General features: G+C 37.3%; 1 protein-coding gene across 2 annotated transcripts in view; it reads left to right on the top strand.

Moving 5' to 3' along the window:
* TTC7B (tetratricopeptide repeat domain 7B) overlaps positions 1-24055 on the top strand; it is a 124190-nt gene that overhangs the window by 94724 nt on the left and 5411 nt on the right. For both annotated transcript variants that reach the window (XM_066188654.1, XM_066188652.1), the window contains one exon: positions 1976-2178. In XM_066188654.1, the coding sequence (XP_066044751.1) occupies positions 1976-2178 (203 nt within the window). The remainder of the gene's footprint in view (positions 1-1975; positions 2179-24055) is intronic.

Raw genomic sequence — 24055 nt, 5'->3', positions numbered from 1 at the left:
GAGTTCCTGTAACTACAAAATTTTATAACAGAAAATAAATGACTCTGCATATGCAGGGAAAGAAACAGTAATAGTACTATTGAGCAACCTGGCCCTTGCAACTGTGACAATGAGCCTGAATTCTGTTCTTTTCCTTCTGGTTTCATTAATGTAAAGACTCAGGATTGTTTGTCTAAATGTGGAGTCATCTTGAGAGGATTTAGTATTGCTATGCAATATCACAAGTGGTTGTTACATAAAATTTTAACCAGAAAATGATGATCCAGTGTATTTTTATACAGTTAAAAATGTATAACATGCAATTGTTTTTATTGATAGCTGGATCAGAAAGATGTAATTTTAGCAATCAGCCAGCAATTGTTTTGCTTTGTTCTGCTCAGAGCATTTTTCAGTGACATAATTTTTTTTCTTTCATATTTTCAACAAAACAGTGCTTTATTTCATAGCATTTTAATTTACCTATTTACATCTACAGTTTTATGGTGTGAAAGTCATTGTGGGGTAATGACTCCTGGTTATAAATGGTTTAGTGGTTTAGGGGAAAAGCCGAGAAGATTGAAAAGAAAGCAATTACAGTGATTAATAATAGTGATCTCATTTGGGCTACTCAAAAGCAACACAGATTAGAACAGGGCAGTGTCCAACAGGGTGTAGTGTAGTTGCCTGCTCTGCATTGTGGCATCATTAACTTTAAATACTTGTAAGCTGTCACAGATGACCATTTACAGTAACTCTTAGCATCTCTAATGTTGATAATTTCTCACCCTTCTGTGGCAGCTTCTTCCACTACTTATTTTCTGTTTGGTAGGGTTTTTTTGTGTTTTAAAAAATTTTTGGGGGTCATGGGCTGTTGCTGGTTATTCAATTCATGCAAGTGACTGCTACTGTTTTGCCCACAAAGGAGGAGTATGGACACACTTTCATGATTCCATTTTAGTTCACATCTTAGTCAGATTTCCATGCACATTGGTGGTCTGCTGCTGCAGTCTGCTACAGAAGCCACTTTCTACTCTTAAAAATGTCTTTAAAATATTCTGACATTGGAAGAACACAAAGATAAAGCTGTTGAATGCAATTTTTTCATAAGCAAAGTCCTTTAAAGGCACTCAAATATCAGTTTGATTCAGAGTTTTAGGCGTGAACCAAAATCCACTGCTGTAGTGGGAATTCCTCATCTGAGAGGCTTTAAACCCAAAAACAGGTGGCCTGTACAGTACAGTGAGAAGCATGTCTTGAGCAATGAGAGATCACTTTGCTGTTTTGATGCAGCAGCTTGATTTAAACCTTAATCTATAAGCCTTCTGTAAGTGTGACACAAGAGAATGCAGTGATATGATTACTTTGAGGCTCTATTTTTATTTGGTCTGTACTAAAGTAAAGGAAAAGGTCACCCAACCCAGAACGTTAATAGCTTTTTCTTGCATTTAGTATCTCTTTATTCCTCTCTTCTCCCACTCCTTCAGCAAGAGATTAGGATGAACTAGCAAGGTAGTGAAGTAGCAGTGTTGAAGAATGTAAGTGTCGTAAGAGCTACTGAAGGCAAGTGCTTCTATTGTTAGTTGTTAATTACTCACTGAATGAAAAATTTTCCCCCTATAGTCAATCTGATTTATATAAGTGTGTGTCAGGCTATTTAACTGATTTAAAGTGTCCTAGAATATTCACATGCTCACATCTTAAAAATAAAACTAAAATGAAAAAATCCAAGACTTAAGATAAAAATGGCAAAGTAGAAAGAGTATTCTGGGATTTCAAACAGCCATTTAGAGGTTGTAACTCCTGATATACTTAGAAAAGCAACTTTCCTGAAAGAATAATTAATTTAAAATAATTTAGGTAATCATTTCTCTTTTAAGAGGCAAAAGTTTTTTAGGAAAATAGTCTTTATCTAAAGTGAAATTATTTTATGTGACAACATCTAGTCATGGTATGATGAAGCAAGAATCATTAATTGGTCCTGACATTTCTTCCACAGCTGAAGTCTACATAGGAATTGGGAAGCCTGCTGAGGCCACAGCATGTACCCAGGAAGCAGCTAATCTCTTTCCGGTGTCACATTATGTTCTCTACATGAGGGGTCAGGTGGCTGAACTTCGTGGAAATATTGATGAAGCCAAACGTTGGTATGAAGAGGCCTTATCCATTAGTCCTACCCATGTGAAAAGCATGCAGAGGCTGGTAAGTCTTGAGCCCATGTTCATAAGCAGTGTCATCTCGGCTGGTGATACCGTACTGTGAAGTCTTGACTTGGTGTAGGTAACCCATAACTTGTCAGTTTGGGATCTATATTCATTTTAGAAAATGCTTTGGAAACAGTCTTTCCTGGCATTTATTGTGTCCTTTGTGTGTTGGGACATAAAAAGGATTTGCAGCCATAAGACTATTTCAATTCTAATAGAAACTATAGAAGAAGAAGCAATTTGCGTCTGCCTAATATTCATGCCATTGGGAAATGAAGGTGGCTTAGGGTAGGAGAAGAGTTGGATACTGAGTTGGATACTGTAGAGGAAAGACCAGTCATTTTGGTATTCTGGAGTAAAAGTTAAATTCATAAAATCATAGAATATTCTAAGGTGGGAGAGACCTACAAGGATCATCAAGTTCAACTCCTGGCCCTGCACAGGACACTCCAAGAGTCACACCACGTGTCCGAGAGCATTGTCCAAATGCTTCTTGAGCTCTGTCAGGCTGGTGCTGTGACCACTTCTCTGGGGAAGCAGTTTCAGTGCCCAGCCACCCTCTGGGTTTTCCTGATATCCAACCTAAACCTCTCCTGGCACAACTTCAGGCCATTCCTTCATTCCTGTCACTGGTCACAAGAGAAAAGATATCAGTTTTTGCCCCCCCTCTTCCCCTCTCAGGAAGTTGTAACTGCAGTGGGTCTCCCCTCAGTCTCCTCCAGGCTGAACAGACCAAGTGACCTCAGCCACTCCTCATACGGCTTCCCCTCAGGGCCCTTCACCATTCTCACTGTCCTCCTTTGGATGCCTTCCAGTACCTTTATGTCCTTCTTACATTGTGGTGCCCAAAACTGCACACAGGACTTGAGGCCACACCAGTGCAGAGTACAGGTGTTTTCTGCATTCTGCATGTTTATTGATTACTTTTGTGCTATGTGATTTCTTGGGGTTTTGAAAGGTAGATAACCAGTTTTGCCCTCAAATGAATGTGTAGCTTTAAGTACAAAAAAGGTACCTTCTCCTGTACAAATGTGTTTGCTTTTATACTTCATGGATGCATACATGTGTACATTGTGTGCCTGCTGTGTTAGGAAAATTACTTTCTTTTAATCCAGTTTGCTTCCAGATAGAGCAGAATAAAACAGCTGAAATCAGCTTCTTACCCAATCTTTTTGTTCAGAAGTAGAAGCTGGTTTCTGCCTAGGTACTTATGAATTATTCAGAGAAATTTCTTGTGCATCCCTGAGGGAAACATATGAGACAAAAGATCAGATAGGAAGGCAGCACAGGGAAAGATTTTGTTTCACCTTTTCAGCATTTCAGGATATTTGAGCCTGCTGACAAATGCCAAAAGGTTCTCTTTCCTAAAGAAGCAGGCAGTCAATCTAAAGCAGTGCAACTCAGTGAAAATGAAAGTTCATGTTTTGCTGGGTGTCTTTTTGCCCCTCCTCTGAATGCACCTTTGAATAAATAGTCTGTAAACACACAGTGTTCTTCAGAGTGACTGAGAAATTAGCTGTCGTGTGAGATGAAAATTACTGGGCTTCCAATCCAGGTTTCCTTTTTATGACATTTTCTGTTTGAGTCCTAGCTTGAAGGTGACTATTCATTTCATTGGATTGGACAGTCCTTTTTAAGGATTCTTGTAATTTAAAATTTTGTTTCTAAGAGCTTCTTCTACCGTTCCACAGCTTTTCTGCGCTAGGATGTTGTTCTGAGTAGATTCTGAGAGATTTATGCTGCTTAAATGCAAATATTCAACACATTCTATAAAAATACTTGTCTATGTAATTTCATGTAGGAGAAAGTACAAGGTTCTGTGTCCTTCTTGACCTTTTGCCTATTGCGAAAAGTATTTTAATTTTAATGAGGAAGCTTGCAGTGTTTACTCTTGCCTGTGTGTATAGATGAGTATCTGTACATCCCAACACTTCTTTTGTGTATATTTACCTATTTGTTATAAAGGGATTTGATCTCAATGGCAGGGGAGCTATAGCAACAGCAATGTGGAGGTACCAGCCTCTATGACAACAGCTGAAAAATTAACTTCTAGCATTTGTATTCAGAATTCTAAGCTGACAGTTGGTTTATGAATGAAAGTTCTGTGCAAAAAGCCCTTATTTTCTGTGATTAATTTGATATTTTAAAAAAATTGATAAGGCTTTCTAGCAATACTTAGAAGGTAATATCAAATGCAACTGTTTCAACATAAAAGTTACCTTAGAGCCTGTATTTATTTAATGAGTTTTGGTAAACTTCCTTTTCAGGGGCAAATACTGAGTATGGATCATGATAGCTTTATGTATAAAATGCAACAAAAAGCAAATGAGATTTAAGGATTGTATGAGTTCCAGTAGGTAGCATCTGTATCCAGGCCTGCTTCTTCAAATGAAATTACTTGAAATAGTTGAACCTGAAATTAGTTTGGAAAGACTTTTGTTTGTTTTTATTAAAATTTTAGAATGAGTGACATCTGACATTCAATAAAATTTCCTGATGCTAATGGTTTGGAAATCTGAATCTTTGATTTGAGAGTCTTTGTAGTTGTCCAGAGGAAAAAAAAAAAAAGCTAAATAAAATATTTGTTTCAATTTGTATTAACAACAATAGCAGATTGGGAATGGGAGTTTTCTCCTTTCATAATCCATCCTTCTAATATTACATCACTCTGGTAAGAAGGATGAAAAGCTAAACTTTGAAAAATTTCCTGGTTTTCATATAACATTTCATACAAAACTGTTGTATGCTAATACTTGTTAATTTAAATTACTGGAGAAATTTGTGAGTAAAGACCAGAAAGGTTAGTTTTGTGGCTTCAGAAATATTGTACTTCTTCCTGTGAGTTACAGCATGTGCTATGCTTTGGAGTTTCTGCGAAAAGACTCTTGCATTTGTCTCTCATGCAGACTCCACATTCTGTTAGTGTGACCATGAAGACTCTGCAGAAGTCTAGTGTATTATCTGAACGAAATTACTTTCTATTGGCTGGTATCATCATTTTTGCAAAATTGCAATTTTTTTTAGAGAAACATTTTCTTATTCATTTTGCTTCTGTCTCTAAGGTCTTCACATATTTACTCCTGTTTCAAGGGATTTACTAAAATGAAAACCAGGAGGTCTTGATGATGGTTTAAAAATTGGAGCAGTTGAGTGATGCAAGAAGTCTGTTTGCCAACAGAATGACAATCATAAATGGGAGGGTTTGATGGGGAAGGTTTTTACCTTACTAGCGAAATGCCTAAGACAACGTAACACCAAATGTTGGGGACTTGATCCATGAGTAAATGAAAGATGGTTTAGTGAATGAAAAATGTGTTCTGCTCAACTAAACTTGGGAAGTAGAACTGCTGGGGTCATACTGTTGCATTACCTAAGATGGGAGGTATTCCAACAGAACTGGCTGCAGGGGCTGCACGTTCATCTTCCTGCTCGCTGCTATTTCCACCCCTTTTAAGATGTTGGGGGCTTATTAATTAAATCAGCTGAAAACTAGTTCTTTCAAAGAGAAATGCTGTTTAAATTCTCTGCAGTTCCATGTGGAACTAAATTATTATTTCCTATACAGTTAATGCTTTAATCCATACATTCATTCACTTTATTTTGTTGAGCAATGCTCATTTTAAGCTCTGCCTTTTTCTCAGGTGCTATTTTTTACTGTTTTTCACCAGCTGAAATTTTCTCCAAGCCAGAGGTTATAGCAGCTTGGTATTTGGCTAGTTCTGACTGTTCACAAGATGTCAAGAGGGAAGCAATAACTTGTCAGTATTAATTAGGTGTACTTTACAGAATCCAGCAGCAATTGTTATGAACAAATGCACTGTCCTTTCTTCTTTTTAAGGTTTGTATAGTGCACTCCGAAAAAACGATGTGTACTTCTGTTCTAAAGGTTTGAAATGCTTTGTTTTCTGTATTTCAAATAATTTTTTCTCACACCTAATGAAGTTTAAAGTTTTCTTTAATTACTTAATTTTAAAAAGCTGATTTACACTTTAGTGTCATATACCTATGATTATCACCTGCCTGATTTTGGCCAGAATGGATTTATTTATACAACTTTCTCTATTCTCCCCTTTATCACCACCTCCAGATTTCTGCATTACTGCTGCCTTCCTGCTTTTGTCATTGTTTTCCTCCCCTGTGAAAAAACAGAATAAACATTCTTTTATCTTCTGCAGTCAGAGTGCTGTTGTGGAAAGTAGCCCTTACTGCTGACGTCTGAAAAGTCCTGAAACAGGCCATCATTCAGTAATGCCTGAAATGACAATGAATATTTCAATCCATTGTCCAGGAAACAAATCTATTTATTCTCTCTCAGGCTGAAATTTTCCTTCTTAAATGTAGATTTGAGATGAAATAGGTATTTAGCACTTGTATGCTGTTATAATCTCAGAAGCCTGTAGTATTTTCTGAATATCAAGTAATTAATCATAGTACTTGCCAGTTAATGCTATTAGTAACTTAGGTTCAAAGAGCAGAAAGCTAAAATAGAAAGGGAGAAATTACTTAAACAATTTACTCATGTAGAAATTAGTTTTCAAAAAGCAAAATCTTAGGGAGTTACATTCCCTCCTTCACACTTAGATACCTGTTAGTTTCTTATAATTACGCATAGCTAAACCAGTTTTCTTAAGGCTTAGATTAACTATGTGTGCTTTATCTCTCAGTTATAAATATACTGTTATTTTTTTCTTACTGTACTATACTGACTTCTTGTATTTTTTTTCCAACCCAAAGACACTGCCAGAAAGGAGTCTGGCAGTATGTATGTGTAGTATGTGCTTATGAGCCGGTCACAGATGTTGAGTTCACTGAAAGAAAGGAAAAACAAAGACTTTAAAACATGAATTCAGACCACGTTTGAAGGGGTCATGGGAGTTAAGGAGGAGAAACTCTATAAACACAGTCACCCAACTAACTTTTTTCTTTCAGTAATTCAGTTTTCTCATCTGGAGAATATTCAGTAATTCATTTGATTTTCATCCTCGGGCCCCTGCGCAGTGAAATTGTTGGTTTAGGCCACATAGGTTTGTCCTAAGCACATTGTGCTGGTTCTCATGGGTGGTTTGGGTTGTAACTGATTACCACAGAGCTAAATGCTCATGCCAAATCTCAGTGCTCATTTGACACACTCTCTAAGTGCATCCATAAGCACAGGGTGGTTGAAGAAGAATGGAGAAATAAAAGTCATGGTTTTGTTAGATTTGTTAGCAAAATGTTGTGGCTTTGCCCTTCAGAAACTTCAAGATCATTTCACAAAATGTAGAGAAAGCAAAATGTATGTTTGGTCAAAAACTCACTGCTCCTTACAGAAGGCATTTTACTGTGCTTTGACCACATCTAAACATCGAAATATTTCAAGTGATTGCATTCTGTACCCTGAAAAAACAGTGGCCATTGTGCTTGCATTTTAACCTGGAAACCATTGAGTTCAAGTGACTCAAGGACCATTTCAATACATTTTAAAAACTTCGTCTGCTGGGAGGCACTCACAGGCTATATTCTTTTCTGTCATGAAAATATTATTTCCCCTTTTAGCCTTACAAGAGAAAACCATTAGTGCTTGGTGCAGTAAAAAATTGCATAAAATCAACTTGCATGGTCATTAGCGCTTGAAGTATAATACAGTGGAAATCAAGAGGAAAAATTAGGGAGGATTTTTTTCCCTGTTTGTTTCAAAGTTACCATATGTTATTTTTAATGTTGTTGAGATCAAATACAGCAGTTAACCACTTCATACTGACTTGGGGAAAGATTAGTAGAATTTCTTAATTCCTAAATGCTTGATCTGAATTTTACAGTACTCTTTTAAAGCACATCTATATAAGTTCAGTATTTGACAACAATAACTGCTACAAATTTAAGTTTAAACTAGAACCTGGTTTCCCTTTTGAAAACAGAAAGTGACTTTAGGAATTTGCAGCAATAATTTTGTTTATAGCTTGAAGCAGTGAGCTTCCATTTAGTCAGGCAAGTCTGTGTTGATTCCCCGAGAACTGTTGTTCTGTAAGTGGAATTATGGGGCTGATGGTATTACAGGTCCTGCTTCATAACAGACTTTCTTTTCACATTACTCTGTGTTTACTCCAAACGGCTTAAACCAGCTGTGACAGGAGCAGATCTTTCAACAAGAAAATACTTCCATTCTTGGATGCTTTTCACCCTCTGAGAGTGAGCTCTCTAAGGTCTCTTCAACTCATTGGTGCTGTCCCCAGCTGTCAGCCATTACAAGAGGAATTCTGCAGCTATCTTAAATGGTTGTTTGGTTTAGACAATCTGAGTAGCTGAAGATGCAAAAGGCAATCTGATTTTGTGCAGCATGCACAGTGGCTGCATTGAATGGAACTGGACTCATATAGAGAAACTAAGCTGTTGAGCTGTACTATTTATGGAGAATCTAGTAACAATGGTTAAGGCAGCTTTCTGAATACAGAGAGAAACTCTTTCAAATAGAAATCCCAGGAGAGTTAATTTAAAAGTAGACAGAAAAAAAACCCCAAAAAACCAAACATGTAAGGCTAAGAAAGCTGGAGTGGGTTTTTTTATTTTAAACTTTGGGGGATGTTTGTTTGGGGTTTTTGGGGGTTTTTTGATTGTTGGGATTTTTTAGCGTAAGGATTTTTGCCCACAATCTCAGCTTTAAATTTATTTTTTCATGTTATCTGTGTGATAGATTTTTCCACAGTTTATCTATTCAGGCACAGCTTGCCAGAAAGCATTTTATCACTTCTGTTTGTTCCCATTTAAAAAAGTGGAAAATTAATTAGTGGCAGATGCTGGCAGAAGGAAGGGATGCTTTGGCTAGAGTTACTGCTCTTTATTTGGCAGGTTACGAATCATTCCACTGTTTTTATTGTATGGTGTGGAACTGATAAAATTTCACCCATCAGATAATTCATGACAATTCGCTGTTGAAGCTGGTTAGTCTACAACATGCAGCATTACTCCAAAGTTCCTTCTCTTTGCTTGGAAGATTTAAAGATTCTTTGTTTTCAGTTTTTGAAATACAAGTAGTGTTTGTCTCAGGCTTTAATTCACATTTTATAGGATAAAATCTTCAAATTGGGTTCTGTTATCAAAACTGAACTATTAATTCACTTCATATACAGCAAGTATGGATCAAATATTATAATTTGGGAAGTAGCAACCAGATATAGTTTTAAGTTCAAGGAAAAAATCCAAGGATCGCAATGGCCCTGTCTGGAACAGGGCTTTGGTTTTCTAGACATCATAACAAAGCATCTGAGGCGAGATTTCCTGCCCTGTGCTGTTCCAAGTAATTGACAGGAACAGGAGCATGATGAGATAGCATTTGTGTAATGGTAACAGTATTTTAGATACACATGTAAGATGCTTCCACTTGCCAAGAGTTTGTGGGAGTCTCACATCCTTGGAGATACTCAAAATCTGACAGCCCTTGACAAACCACTGTAGGTAACTCTACTTCAAGATTGGCTGTAGAGAATCTTAAGTTCCCTTCCTACTTCTGTCATCCTGCGATTCTAGGGATGAAAGCAAGGCAAGCTTTGTAGGTAGACGTAATGATTTGTGTTAGGAAACATGATGGGAATGCTTGTCTGTGGACAAGTCCTGTTATCAAGACATACTTTATTTTTACCAGTGGTAAAAAAATCAATAAGCACAGATTTTGTTCTTTCTTCTCTTGTTTCCATGGTACATTACCCATAGCAATCATGGAAGGAAGGTGCAAATGATTAATACCTTTCTCAACTGTTGTCACTCATCTTAACTATGTGTGTATAAAATATACACATGTATGTATCTACACATATATTCTGGCCTACAAATCTCCCTTAATACTTTGGATACATCTTACTGTCTTTGCATATAGAAGTGTCAGTAGTGAAACAGTGCACCTGAAAAGCTTCAATTGGGATCTCCAGAAATTAGGTTTTTAGGCTTCTGTCTCTCTCCATGGTTTTCTTAAAGGTTCAAGTATACCTTAATGATTTAAAGAAAACAAAATACTTATGACTCTTTACCCTTGTTTACGTGGGAAGTATCTCTTTCATAGTACTAAGTAGAGATGATGAAGAGCCAGCAAGATTGTAAAAGCATGTGATCACACGATAATGAAAAAATTCCTTTTTCAGGCTCTTTTTTTTTTTTTTGTAGGTTTTAGAAAGGGTAATTCTTATTAAAAATCTTTCAGAGTCTTTCCATCGTCTTACGCCTTTTACCCTCTAAAAGGCTGACTACATTAAAGTCATTGACAGATGGGTTTTGTTGACATCCCTTTTCCTCTGTGCCTTTTTCTGGGTAACTGGCTGCCTAAAATAGAATGTAAAACATACAGAGTTATACTAATCAAAAAAATACTAACAAGGATGACTAATTTAACAAAAGGAAAATGTCAGTAGTCTTAGAGGTCTTAGTAGTTCAGGAAATGGCCAGGAAGCCTCATGTCAGTAAAGTGCTAATAGTTGTTCTTGATATTTAAATTCTCCTTATTTACCAAAAAAAAAAAAAAAAAAAAAAAAAAAAAAAAAAAAAAAAAGAGCAAAAAGGAAAGGAGAGAAGGAGAGAAGGTCTGGAAAAAATTGAAAATGTGTGCTCTTCCCTGCTATCCTCTGTAGTCTCTTACATCCCTTTTCATGGATACTTGCTGGTGTTTTTTGCATGGATCTCAGAAGTTCTATTTTTATTTTGCTCTGTGTAATTGCTTTTCAATATGAGAATTGCTTTACAAAACACTTTTTAAATTAGGTCATTCTGCTGAACTATGCACTGAGCTAATTATGATTATTTTGCTTCCCTGGGCATTTTTGTGCTCATTCAATTTATTAAAGTATTTCTATATAGCTGGGGCCGAGAACTTACACAGCAATAAAAGCTATGTAGCACCTGGTATGCTTTGCTTGTAGGTAACATCTGGCATCTAATCACTTATAATTGAATTTCATATAATTAATAAAGAAATATTTTTAAGGATGGGGGGGGGGGGTAAATGTAAAGAATGTGAAAAAGGCTTTGAGAGAGTAGCCATCCTCAACTTTAAATGAACGAGAGATTTTATTTTCCTTCTCCTGAGAAAGGTCCTTTTATAGAATTCTGTATGTGAGAACTCTAACTACAGGGCATTTGAAACCTGCAGTCATCTACACCTGTTGTTTCTTCTTTTTTTTTCTTTTTTATTTGTGATGCATAACTTTGCAAATTGGTGAAATATAACTGCTACCATCAACAGCAATCTGAATGAGATAAACCATTCCATGTGGCTTAGTTGAGGTGGTGAGTAAATGTGTGTGAGAAACTTGCAGCACCATTGCCAGGTGTCAGCCCTGACTCTTTCTCAGTCTGTCTTAGAATAACGTAGTATTATAAAATGGTACAGGAGTTATCAATGCATGTATTTTGCTATAAGTCTCATGCAGTTTTCAGGTGCATTTCTATGCCCTGGTTAAATGATCTTTTGCTTTTTGCTTTATATTTGTCACAGGGGAGCTTTATTTGCTTTGGCAGAAGCTATTTCCTGAGAAAATAGACTGCTCTTGAGAGGACCAGAAGTTACTTAATCAATTATAATTCTTTTTTTTTGACTAGGAACCATAAACAACTTTTTCTTGAAAACTGTGCTTTATCTTATCCTTATCAAGCAGAAAGTAGCCTACCTTAATGCAAAACTAAAGATCTGGAAGCACCTGTCCCCAGGAAATAATTTTAATGCTCGCTTTTGCCAGGTTATGTCAAGCAGCTGTATTCCCCCGATAAGTTGTCTGCTCTGGTTCAGAGTTTTTTCTGCAAATCCCCAGTCTGGAGCAGTATTCTTATGTCTCTCTCTCCCTCTTCAGCTCATCTCATTTTAAATTTTATTTGAAGACCTCTTTTCCATTTGCTGAAGCTTATCTTCTCTGCTAGCCAGTTTTGTACTTAGCAGTAATTCCCCCGCTCGTGAGTCTCCTGTTTAAAGATGAGCTGCACCTTGCACTTTGAAAGAATTCGACCAACTTATTATGTGTGAATAGCATAATATATTTTCTCCAAGATTAGATTTCTTTAAAAATAGACTGTGTTTTCTGGTAGCAAACTTGTGTTAGATGGAGTTAGAGAATTGGCCTTTAAGGTTAATGATGGGTTATTTTTTATGTCGAGTTATTTTTTTAATCTAGATGAACAAATTACAGAGGTAGCGTTTCTTTCAGTGAGCTCTATTTTGTGGGAAAATCTGAAGTCAGTTTTATGCATCTCTGACAACTGCTTATTTTGAAGGTGTGGTGGTTATTTTTCCATTATTACTATTAGAGTATATTCTCTTCAACAGGTAGCAAAAAATGGCTAATTAAGAAAATGGTGTGGTGATACTATTCAGAAAGCTGCCATCTCTTGATTTCTCAGTAGGGGAGAGGAGGCGTCCTTTCTGGCCACTTTGTGTACTTCATCTCACTGGAAAAGGGCAGTGTGTTATCTGAATAAAACTGACTGCATATTTAGAGTTGCTATGCTTTTAGTGCTACTGCTATCATGGTAAACAGCCTGGTTAAGCTGAGATGGATGGGAAAATACATCATGAATGAGACTAAGTAATGATAAACTTGAAGACAGAAAGCTGTTTTGGGTTTTCATCACTTTTTCAGTCAGCAGTACAGTGTTGATCTGCACCTTTCAAACTTTGATACTAATATGTGTGGACTTTATAGAAAGCCAGAAGGTAAGAGCTCTTTAGTTTCACCAGTTAATCATGACTCTAGTCTGTATGTTTTGTTAAAACACTAGCTTTGAAAACAACTCTTGGCATTTGAAAAAAAGTACGATTAGTTATAGTTATTATATTTTCGGGCATGAATATTTAAGCATTTGAGGAAATTTGGAAGAATAAAAAGTAACTGGCTATGCTGAGCATCTGCAATTATGGCAACTAAGAGTTGGTATGTCAGAAATAACACAATAACTCTAATCTTTTTTAAATAAAAAATTTAGATATTTTTAAAAGGTTATAATATTTTTTTCACAATGATTTTGAGTGCTCAACATGTTAAGTTTCAAGTATGTTTGGCCCTGAAGCATGTATTCCCAGTAAGAAATAAGGAAACTGAAGCATAGGTGCTGTGACATACCTGGCTTTAAATACAGTACAAGCCTCCTGATTTCTCATCCTGAGCATCACATTCATGGGACTCATATTTAATTCCTGTGATTATTCTTTCCAGCGCCTTTGCACTGTAAAGAAAATAATTTTCCCCATAAGTCATCTCCAGTGTCAATCTTGTTAGGGCAGCAGTATCAGTATTCCCATTGCCTGCTGAAAAGAGCCTGTGGAGTGTCTTTTGTGGGTTTTGACTTGCAAATGATTGGCAGACTTTAGGAGGACTTTCCCTTATGATATTTAAATTTAGTACTGTCACTGATGGACCTCCTATTAAAATGTAGATTATTAAATCAGCTCTATCATTTATCAGTGAAAATATTTGATAGGTCTTGCCTGTGCATGCAGTTTAAGTGAAGGGATCTGTGGCAGCTCGTTGCTAGCCATTCAGCTCAGCCATGTAAAATGAGGTCCTTGTATCATTCGCTTTCAATACTCTTAAATAATATATCACTTCACTTACTTACATCTCTCTTTCTCACAGTTCCCTTCCTGTATGGAAGATTTGTCAGTGCTGCCTTGGATTTGCTCAATGAATATATTATTTGCCAAGTCATTGCAGCCGAGATGCTTGGTGAAGGAGATGTCTGTTTGGATAGCAGACTGGTTCAAAAGTACCTGAGGAATCAGTCAAGTTGTTTTTGTGATTCTGTGATTCCTTTTTGCTCTGGTTTTGAGAGCTCACTTAAACATTGCACTGTTTTTTAGTACTTTTATAGGTGATAAAGGTAAACTACTTCTATGAATCTTTGTTTCTTATCTTACATTTTTACTTGGTAGTAAGATAAATTCAAGAGAAGTTAACTTAAGCCAGAACTAAATATGAAGTATGTGGATATAGAAATCTAAAGGAAAAAGGATTGCTGCTTTTATTATGGCAAGAGTGGTTAGCTTTTCTTTGGTGTTCTGTTCACCTATGCTTTGGTGCATCTTCCTACAAATGATCATCATCCCTGGTTTTAAACAAAAAAGTATTAAGTCTTGTTTTATGTCCTTGGGGAAATTGAAGACTATTACAGTCCCTAACTTCAACTGGTGAGCACAAATGTAACCCTGGAATGTTTATTTATCTGTAACCAGGGTCAGTTTTGGAGAACTAATGTCATAAATCTTCTTTTGCTGTTATGTTGTTTGTGTACTTATGTAATTACCATTATATGCAATAAGTACAGTTTTGAGTAAGACTTCTCAGGCCAGCTTTTCCCTGAAGCGGGATAATACCCTCTGGGGAAGATCAGTTTGGGAAGAAATGGCAAACCATAACTCTGTGCTCCTGTTCTGTGATTAGTGGGAGGTAAACAAAAGCCTTTAATACCTTGAAGTGTGTCACAATGGTTGTAAGTATTTATTACTGTCCAGATGTTGATGCTGCATGTAGTTTTGTACTAAGATGCACTTATCAGAGTCTTGGGAAATTGAGAAAACTTTCTGCATCACACTGCATTACAGCTTCTTTCTGCTAATCCCTCCTGTGTAGTTTATACATGTGTGGCTTTTCCACACTAATCTGAGAAATCCCATGTTGTGGTAGATGCTGGTGTGATGCTTCAAGGAAGCTGGCTTTCAAGAAATAGCCCTTGTTAGGCCCTTGTTAGAAATAGCCCTAGCCTAAATTAGATTTGAAGTTGATTTTAGGGACACCTTTTCTTTCTTAAGAGCTGGCATAGAATTGAAGGAAAAAGAAATATTAGAAAAAACACTGAGTTAAAATGGAGTGCTCATATACAAGAGCCATGTATCTATACATAAAGCATTTGACCTGGAAGAAATCTTCAATCTTTTAGTACTGCTCAGATGAACAAAGCAAAGCAATTCATTAGCAAAGCACTTACTTGGCAGAAATATGAAAACATGAGCATTGTTCACACTGTTAAAAGCCAAGCCCTTCAAGGAAAGACACTACCCCAAACCACTTGAGCAATATAGAGTGCTTTAGTAGGCCCATTAGGATTCAGACGTTTGATTCTTTCTATATTTTTTTTCTAAATACTTTGATGAAAAATTCCAAAGTTTTTGAATGCTTTCCTGTTATGCCAGGAACCAAACTTGGTAAGTAAATTTGGAAATGCTTCTTTGATGGATATATCTAAAATTAATGTGTGAGTTCCATTTCTTTCCAAGCTTCCTCAGCCACTACTAATTCACTGTTTACATCTCACACACTGAACTTACTAGTTAATGCCAATATCCTTAGGAAAGTGGGCATACGAAATCATTCTTTACTACTTTTGTTTCATCTCGACTGATGAAAAGAAAAAGGCTTGTGCAAATATTACAAAAAAAGAGAGGCAGGAGGAAAGAATACCAAGGCTTTTTCATTATTTCAGATTTTTATTAGGTATCAGCAAATGCACAAGAGTGAGCATTTGTAAATTCTCCTCTGCAGCGATGTAAGACACAGTCATTAGAAAACCAAACCAGGCTTCACTGTGGTCAGTGCTGTTAAAAGTTGACTTTTTAAAATTATTCCAGAACATAAAATAAGGTATTGTGTTACATTAGCTTAGTTAGCTGTATTCCTGCGTAGTACAATATGTTTAGATGAAATAGTGAATTGTGAGTGATATAAAGACCTTATCTTTAAAGGGCTATAGAAATAACAAAAAAAAACATGTGGATTCAACATTTCTTCTGCACAGTATGCAGTGTGAAAATGGTTTCTAAGCTCTACATCTACATGGACAAAGTTAGTGTTAGGTAGCACTTTGGAAGAATACTTGCCATCTAGGAATACTTGCCATCTATCAGAAGTGATCTGACCTAGTAAAAGAAAGGATTTTGCCCTGGCTTCTGAAATAAAATGTCCCTGATGGTAAGTGGGTTTTGCTACCTTAAAAGAAACATTTTAAAATAAAGACACAGTTTTAAAAGTATATTCTCTCATGTAAGAACAACCCCCTTATTTTCTAAGTGGGTGCAGGTAATGAATTGAGGCAGAAACTTTCTCGTGTTTAAAAATGTTCGAAAGATGAGCAGGTGAACGTCTATCAGCTGCAAAGCCATTTCAATTTCCGTTTTCCATGGTCCTTCTTACTGTTTGTCCTGACAGCTGACAATAGCTTCTTTGGGATTCTGTCTGGTTTTTAATTTATGACCATTTGAAAAAGTGGTAGCCACACTAGCATTGGAACAGATGGTATTGTGAGGGTCACGGACCCAAAGATTTACTAGAGGGCTATGAAATGCTGTGACACAAATGCAGTCTGTGATGATGCTTTGTCATTTTAGTTGAATGCCTAGCCACAAGTTGGTAGGTTACAGTTGCCAGAAGTAACTGGTTCTGATGTGAAATATAAAACAGTATGAAATTCTGTCAGATCTATTAAAGTACTTGACGCGTCAAACTTAATTTCCTTTAAAATTGTGATATGATAGTATGAGCAGCTGGTGATCTCTGGAATATAAATGAGGTGGCTTTAGCTTGGCCCTCCAAATTCACCTCATTTGCTGCAGAATCAAAGCCTAAGCTTCAAAACTGTAGGGATGTGTTTAGATAGGTGTGGTCTTTCTGCCATGTGGATTATATTTGATTTAAAATAAGATTTATATCTGAATATTTTTGTGAAGGTAAATCCATGGATGTTTAACACAATAGCTGGTAGGAAATGTTTGTATCTGACCTCAGACTCAGCAGCTCACTTAAGTTCCAGAATTCCAACCTTCCCCACCAAACCCATGCTGTTGCTGTAGTTCTTATGCCATGAAAATCCCTTCCTTGAAAAGTGGAAGCTGCTACTCTGCATTTCAGCTCTTTACTCAGAGAGCATTAACTTCCCAGTTTGCTTGCTCTGATCAAATCCTAGCTTTGTGGGGGAGTGCCTTTTCTGTCATTCTTGTTCTTCCTGCCAACTGTGCTCCAGTGAACTAGAAAAGTGACTCAAATGGACAAGGCTCTTACACTCAGGGAAGCAGGGCTCAAATTTATTCCAGCTGCCTGTCAGCTGACAATAGTAAACCAAAGGCGAGGGCTGAGGGAGAAACAGCATTTGGAATTACATTTTCTCTGCAGATTCCAACCTTGTGCACTAATTTATTATACAGTTTGAAAAACGTATTTCAAGAGCCATAAACCAACCACAGAATATGATTTAACATGCAGTGTCAATCAGAGCAGTGATGGATATCCACTTACAAAAGTCCATAACTGCAAAGTCATATTTTGCCTCAATCTTCAACAGGAATGTGGTGTTCATCATGGATGGCAAAGGTAAAATTGGCAGTGGAAATGAAAGTATGGAAATGATGGCAGGTATTTGCTGGTGGAAGAGTATGGAGGAGTTGACCAGAATTCTGGAGGAACTAGTTGATGTAATAACTGAGGCTTCACTAAATATTGCTTGATTTGTTAACAGAAAATTTTAGGTTCATGCAGTATCTCTACTCAGTGAGAAGAGTTGCATGACAAAGGCAGAGTTTGATTAAAAGTGAGACTTGGAGACCCTTCAGTGGAAGAAATAAAATACTTTTCAGAAATGCAAGAGCAAGACAGTATGGAAATGACTGGGGAGGACAAAGAGCTGGGGTAGTATTTGATCAGAGCTGCATCTCCATTGTGCGTGGGTTGTCCAGGCACAACATGAGGCATCATCTTGTCCCCGTTATCAGCATCATCATCTTGTCAAGAGTGTAGTCTCACCTTTAGTTTTGTAAGCCTACAGATTCTCCTTCCCTTGTGGAATGGTGGTATTTGTGTTCCACTGGTTGCTTTATGTACCCAGAGCAGAGGCTGCCATGCCCAGTGGAACCAGCTGGGGCTGCTCAACAGGGCAAGTGAAGCCTCAGTGTGCACCAAGGCAGAGGTTTCACTTTGGTTCCTCCCAGGCTGGGGCTGTGATTCTCGTGTAACCCCGAGTAACGTGGCTGATGACAAACCCGCCCTGTGGTTTGCCCTTACACCCGGTCAGTGCCGAGGTGACTGCACGGCAGCGCGGCACTAGAAATCTCTCCTGTGTTTCCTGGGAAGAGTAGGAAACTTCAATAGTAATATATGATCCTTGTAAACATGAGAGGAATATGCATAATCCAAATAAGGCTAAGTGGCACTGGAGCAAATGAGAACAAACTAGCCAGGGAAAAATTTGGGAAGATGATGTGAAGAGGATTTCTAGCACTTACAGGCTGAACACTGGGGAGCAAGACATCTTGTCGTAAGGTTATCCGTAACAACAGGGGGAAAAAATGAGTGACCTAAGAGATCATCTGATCTGATGTTGATTAAATGGAAAATACTTTACTTTCGCAAGTTTTAGATAAAAAATTAACAATTAACAATTAGTCCCCAAAAAAACAGTTGAGAGAAAATGTGATAGGCTTGTATGGAATTTAATTATAGAACTTAGATGGTGCTTCAGTTATAATAATCTGTTTGCCTCCAGATCAGTACTAGCAAAAACTGATGTGTTGAGGTACATTGATGTTATTCCTGAATAATTTTTTCCCAAGGTACTGCTGTTTGGGCTTCTCTTTTAGTTGTCAGAAGCTTTTTTCTGTAGTTTTCAGTATGTTCAACATCTTCCAATTTTGTGCAGGTTAAGTCAGTATATAGGGAAGTGTTCATTTTATTTTTCTGAAAGTGCTAGAAGCCCTTTCTTAGCCAATGGTTAGGCTCTGGCTCTTCTGACCTGTGCCTGATGGTGCACAGATGGGAGGGTGTGGGCCCTCCCTTCGCACTGAAAATAGCTGTCCCTTAAAGAAGAATCTGCTGGCAGCTGTCCTGGCAGTCTGGCAGGTTAACAGCTACCTACAGCTCCTGCCTTGCCTTTCGGAATCCGGGGAGAGAGGGGGTGCATTCCCTCTCCTGCTGGGAGGATTTTGCACACTGCCATGAGGATGGCCCTTCCAGACCAGTGTGCTGTGCCCAAGCAGCAGATGGCAGATCACATCTGCTTTGCAGGAGGGGAAGTGGTCTGTTTCCTGGGGATGCTGTAAAAATATGTATTTATTAATGCTGTATTAAAAATAACCTTTTTTTTTTTTTCCCTTAGAGGTTACTGCAGTGCCAGTGTAGTAAGTGCTGTTGTGGTGTCAAAACACTTTTGAAACAGTGACATTAGTCATAGTTACAACATATGTATGTACATATTTTTATATGCAGAAATCTCTTTGGCTAAGGGCAAAAAGAATAAAAAAGTGAATAATGTGCTTTAATCTATGAAGTTCTGTTTTATTTTAGTAATGAAAAGACTGGTCATCTTTTATCTAATACTGCAGTTCTGACTTTGAATATTAAATACAGTATTTTTCAGAATATTTGAGAGAAATGCACATGCATAAATGCAAAAAGCTACTTCAGAAGAATATTATTCACTTCTGATTCCTTTTCCATAGTCTCAGAGGTTCAGACAAATAAGTGCTAGTTTCTGTAGTACTGAGTGTGTACAAGCATGGACTACAAGTGCTGGCTTTCAATACAGTGGCAATCTAGCTAAAGATCTCCAAAGCTCCATTTGAACTCTGACAGTTCTATTAATTAAAAATTTTACTCACAGAACCTAGTACTGGGTCTGCAACTCTGGTTTTTCTTTGATGCACGAACTATTCCCCTAACTTCAGATTGATTTCTTCATTAAAGCATTTGATCAATTTTTCTAATTACTATTTCCAGAAGCCACATACAACTGGTATGCTCAATGTGATCGTTGAGAAGAGCTGTCATTAATAAAAAACAGCTTCTTAAAAAGTCACTGCTTGCTATTTCTAATTATTTATTCTTTAATTCTATCCCTAATTGACTGATGGACAGAAAAACATTAATTTTTTGACATTATAATAGTTTTGCATGGAGCACTAGCTTTCAAAACCAGGAACATTCAGGTGTTCTCAACTGGAACCTAGTTTTAGGCAGCAGAGTAAGGACTCTGTATTCCCAGTATCCCCAGTTCTTGTGGAAAATCCAATATTTTGCTCAAATAATTGAATATTGACTCAGTAGGCTGACTTTGAGGCTCCTCAGTTCAAAAATCTTGGTCTGATGTTTTCTGTTTATCCTGTTTGGGACTTGTATAATTTTTGGAGGATTCAGGGGTTTTTTTCCTCTTTTGGATATTGAAACTTCTGTGTTACTCCTAGGTTTTAAATAACAGAAATACAGTTTGTTATACCTCTGACCCTTGGACTCAATCCTGAAAAAATAATTATATCAATTACAAACAGTGCTTCGGAATCTCTGTATGGAGCACAATGATCCAGTGGTAAACTTGGCCTTGCTTTGAGCCCAGGCAGTGTTGAAATACAGCTGCAGGTTAGACTGATAAAGTGGCAGGATTTCTGTAGGGAATGCACTGTGATGTGTTTATATCTGTAAACTGCCTACATAGGGGGAGGGTATGAATCACAAAAGACAAGTAATTACAGAAATTACTACGGGCCCATTTCATAAACAGCGCTGTGTGAAGCTGTGATCTCCTGCACCCATTTTCATCACAGGTGTATATGTTTTATACATCTGGGAAATTCTCATTTCTGGTTTGTGGGCAAGCTGAGAAGACGATGTGGCTTCAGTGCTGGGAGGGGGGAAGGGAAGATTCAGTGGTGCCAAGCTTCCAGATGGAGGGAGGTGATCCAGGGACGTACGTACACTTCAGCATCATCTCATGGTGTCGCACCTGGGATGAAATGTAAAACGTTTGCAGATGACAAGTACTCCAAGTTTAGCACTGGCCATAATCTGAGAACTAAGGCTATACTTAATTGTTCCCTGGTGCCAGTGGTGATGCAGTACTTGCCAGAGTTGTAGCCATCTGACTTCTGTAGGGAGAACCATTGTGGGGTTACTGTGTTGGTAGCCACAGCGTATAAAATAAGACCCTCAATGTAATTTTCAAATGGAGGTAAAAAGTTAAATATGCTCTGGAGTCACTAGCTGCTTCACTTTCTCGTCAGGTGTTTTATTGTTTCCAGTGTGTTTGCTATAGTCAAATTAGTTCCTGCAATGTAGCCTGATAGTCGTGCTAATTTTTTAAAAACCTGGATGTTCACATAAAGTGTAAATCAGAATTACAGCAGATTATTGCAAGAACATGCTGTCTTAACAGGAAAAGAGGTCCCCCAAGAGCTTCCATCTCAGTGGGAGGCTACAATCAGCAGTTTTTAAAAACAACCTTCAGTTTTGAACCTTTCTGCATTCTGGGCTGTGAGGAGTAAGGAACCAAAAGGCAAGCACATCCTTGTGGGAAGGGGTCAGGCATTTCCAAGGGAGTTATAAGTACACAAATGTACTCCTGACCACACGGGTTCATTTTTTCATGCTGGTGATGTGAAGTTCAGCGAGTAACAAAGCCAAAGTTGTTGTTTTAAAAATCTGTTGCCAAGCAGTAGGTTTTTCTCCTAGCAACAAGTGTTTTGCAGCAGGGGAAGCAATTGGATACCTTAGGGGGTATGTTAGAACTGGGGGATGGGCAGAGAAATAACAAACTGGGGCTCCAGTGGGGCCACAGAGCACACCGAGGGTGGGCTGGGCATGGAGGAAGGCAAGGGAGGGGGTGAGGCAGAGAGGGACATGTGGCACAGGTGAGGATCTAGGACAGGCTCTGAACAAAAGTGTTGGCTCAATGCACAGGCTCGTATTTGGTCATCAGCTGCTTTGTTTGGTTTAGTGAGTGATCGAATGTAGTATTATTAGCTGGTTGTTCTCATTTAAAAAAGAAAATCCATTCTGAGATGCTAGGAAGTTTTTATTTAGACCGTATTTGAAGAAATATGCTTTTTACTTTTCAAAATAATTGCCTTGTTAGCGAAAATAGTTTTTATTCTGCATTTTGGAAAACAAATTATATACATGTTGCAGTTTCTTTTCCAGTTAAAAATATATATTTATTATCACCTTTACTTGTAAAGTAAGAGCAGTGTGGTCAATCCAGTTGGTTTTAAACCTTATAATGTGGCCACCCTTCAAAATCCGTGGATTAAAATGCAACCTGTGTCTGCAGATACAGAACTATGTTTATTCATCATTTTTCTGATGGAATGGCTTATTTCTAACTGATGTGCTATGTCACAATCTTTTCGTACTTGCAGAAAATAGTCATGCACAATGACTCAACATGCATGTGCCTTTGAAAGGAGTTTGTAAATTATTTCTTATGCAAAGTCATACTTTGACTAGATGGACATGTTTCAGCACAATGTCAGCTAAAATGAAAATAGGAGAGCACAGTGTATAAATAATGTTCTGTTTCAATCTATGTAAGTGTAAATCTTGATTATAGACTACATATAAAATGCATATTTTTATCACAGAGGTTGGAAAGTATCAGATGTAGAATTTTACTTATTTTTTCCATGTATCATGCAAATTCTTCTCATTTTGCCTCACTAACACTTCTGTTTCATTATTATAGCATAACACTGTCAAGTCTCTGGTAAACCTTCAAGTTTGATAGATTTGTTTAAAAATAGCAGCCACCTTAACACTTGCAAAATAGGCTGAAAAAGCAGCATGTAACAAGGGGCAGTTTTGTGTTGCTAAAATTACACTGCATATGGATTTGCAATGCATACATTGCACACTGAGTTTTGTAACTATTTATGGTCACAATCCCTGATTTTTAAGTTTTTAGATAGGATGGGGATGTTTCTAGCATGTCCTTCTGCTATCACAGCTTAAAGTTGATTATCTCTTAGGCTGGGACCCACTTAAGAACAGTAAGATAGTGAACTGGGAAAATTATTGTCAAGTTGGATGAAGTGAGTTCTTTAAATCTTTTGTTGCTTTTAAAAATCATTATTTTCCACTTCAGAATAGCTCTGTCTGCTTATACATTATCAGCTGTTAGCTTATTGGCCTTCAGCAGGTCATCAGCAAAACAGGCCACTGTTGTTCTGTCTTCCTGGTCTTATCATTAAAAGCAAAATCAGTCCATTTTTTATTTTCATATGCTTATAATGTTTTCTTATAGCTGTTGTTTTTGCAAGACAAACTTTTAGCTCTGAGGGCTATTTTTTAGCTAAATAAGATCTGTATCATAAAAATCAGAAGATTTTTAGCAAACAAGTCATGTAACAGACCTGCCAGGAATAAATATGAATATCGTATCTGATACTACTCAAATTTCCATAGTTGAGACTTCTGTAGGTCAACAGACTGCATTTCTTTAAACATGGTGAGAATCTCTGGCACTTTTTTCTTTGTTAAGTCACCCACATTTCTTCTTGTTGTTCTGTCCATTTCTCCCATTTCCCTGTTTTCTTCTCTGCAGACAGTTCAGCACCCTCCCTGAAAAAGGCAAGAGTGCAAATGGACTCATGGTCACAGTTCCCCTTCTTTTTCACTTTTAAATAAATTTCATTGCTTTTGCCAACATCTCCCACTTCTAGTCTATATTTTTCTCAGAGAAAATGAAAATATTCCTCTTGATATCAAGTGAATAAAGGTAAAAATCTCAAGTGATGCTTCTGTTGAGACTGAGAACTGTTTATTTTCAGGCACAGTGGAGAAGTAGTCAGACAGTTAAACTTTAAGGAAACCTCCATCTCTCTTGAGACAAAGTTTTTAGTTCCACTGAAGAAACCACAGAGATCTTTGTAGTGTTACCTTTCTACCCTTTTTTCCCCCCAGTTAATGCAAATATGGTTTAGCACTTCATGATGTAGATCTGGCTTGATGAGACATATGATGGGCAATAATTATGACTGTAGTTTTTTCGTAGTTAGTTCCACAGAAAAAAAAAAAATTAACGTTAGCTTCTGATTTGCCTAGAAGCAAATTAAAAAGTGACCTTACTAGACTGCTCTAAATTGCTGGTGTTAATAATTTTTTAAATAGCTGTTTTTCAAA

This window comes from Chamaea fasciata, unplaced genomic scaffold (assembly GCF_029207755.1).
Source record: "Chamaea fasciata isolate MVZ Bird 193981 ecotype frontalis unplaced genomic scaffold, bChaFas1.0.hap1 SCAF_7, whole genome shotgun sequence".
Lineage (NCBI taxonomy): Eukaryota > Metazoa > Chordata > Aves > Passeriformes > Sylviidae > Chamaea > Chamaea fasciata.
This window is presented reverse-complemented; position numbering and strand designations above follow the sequence as displayed.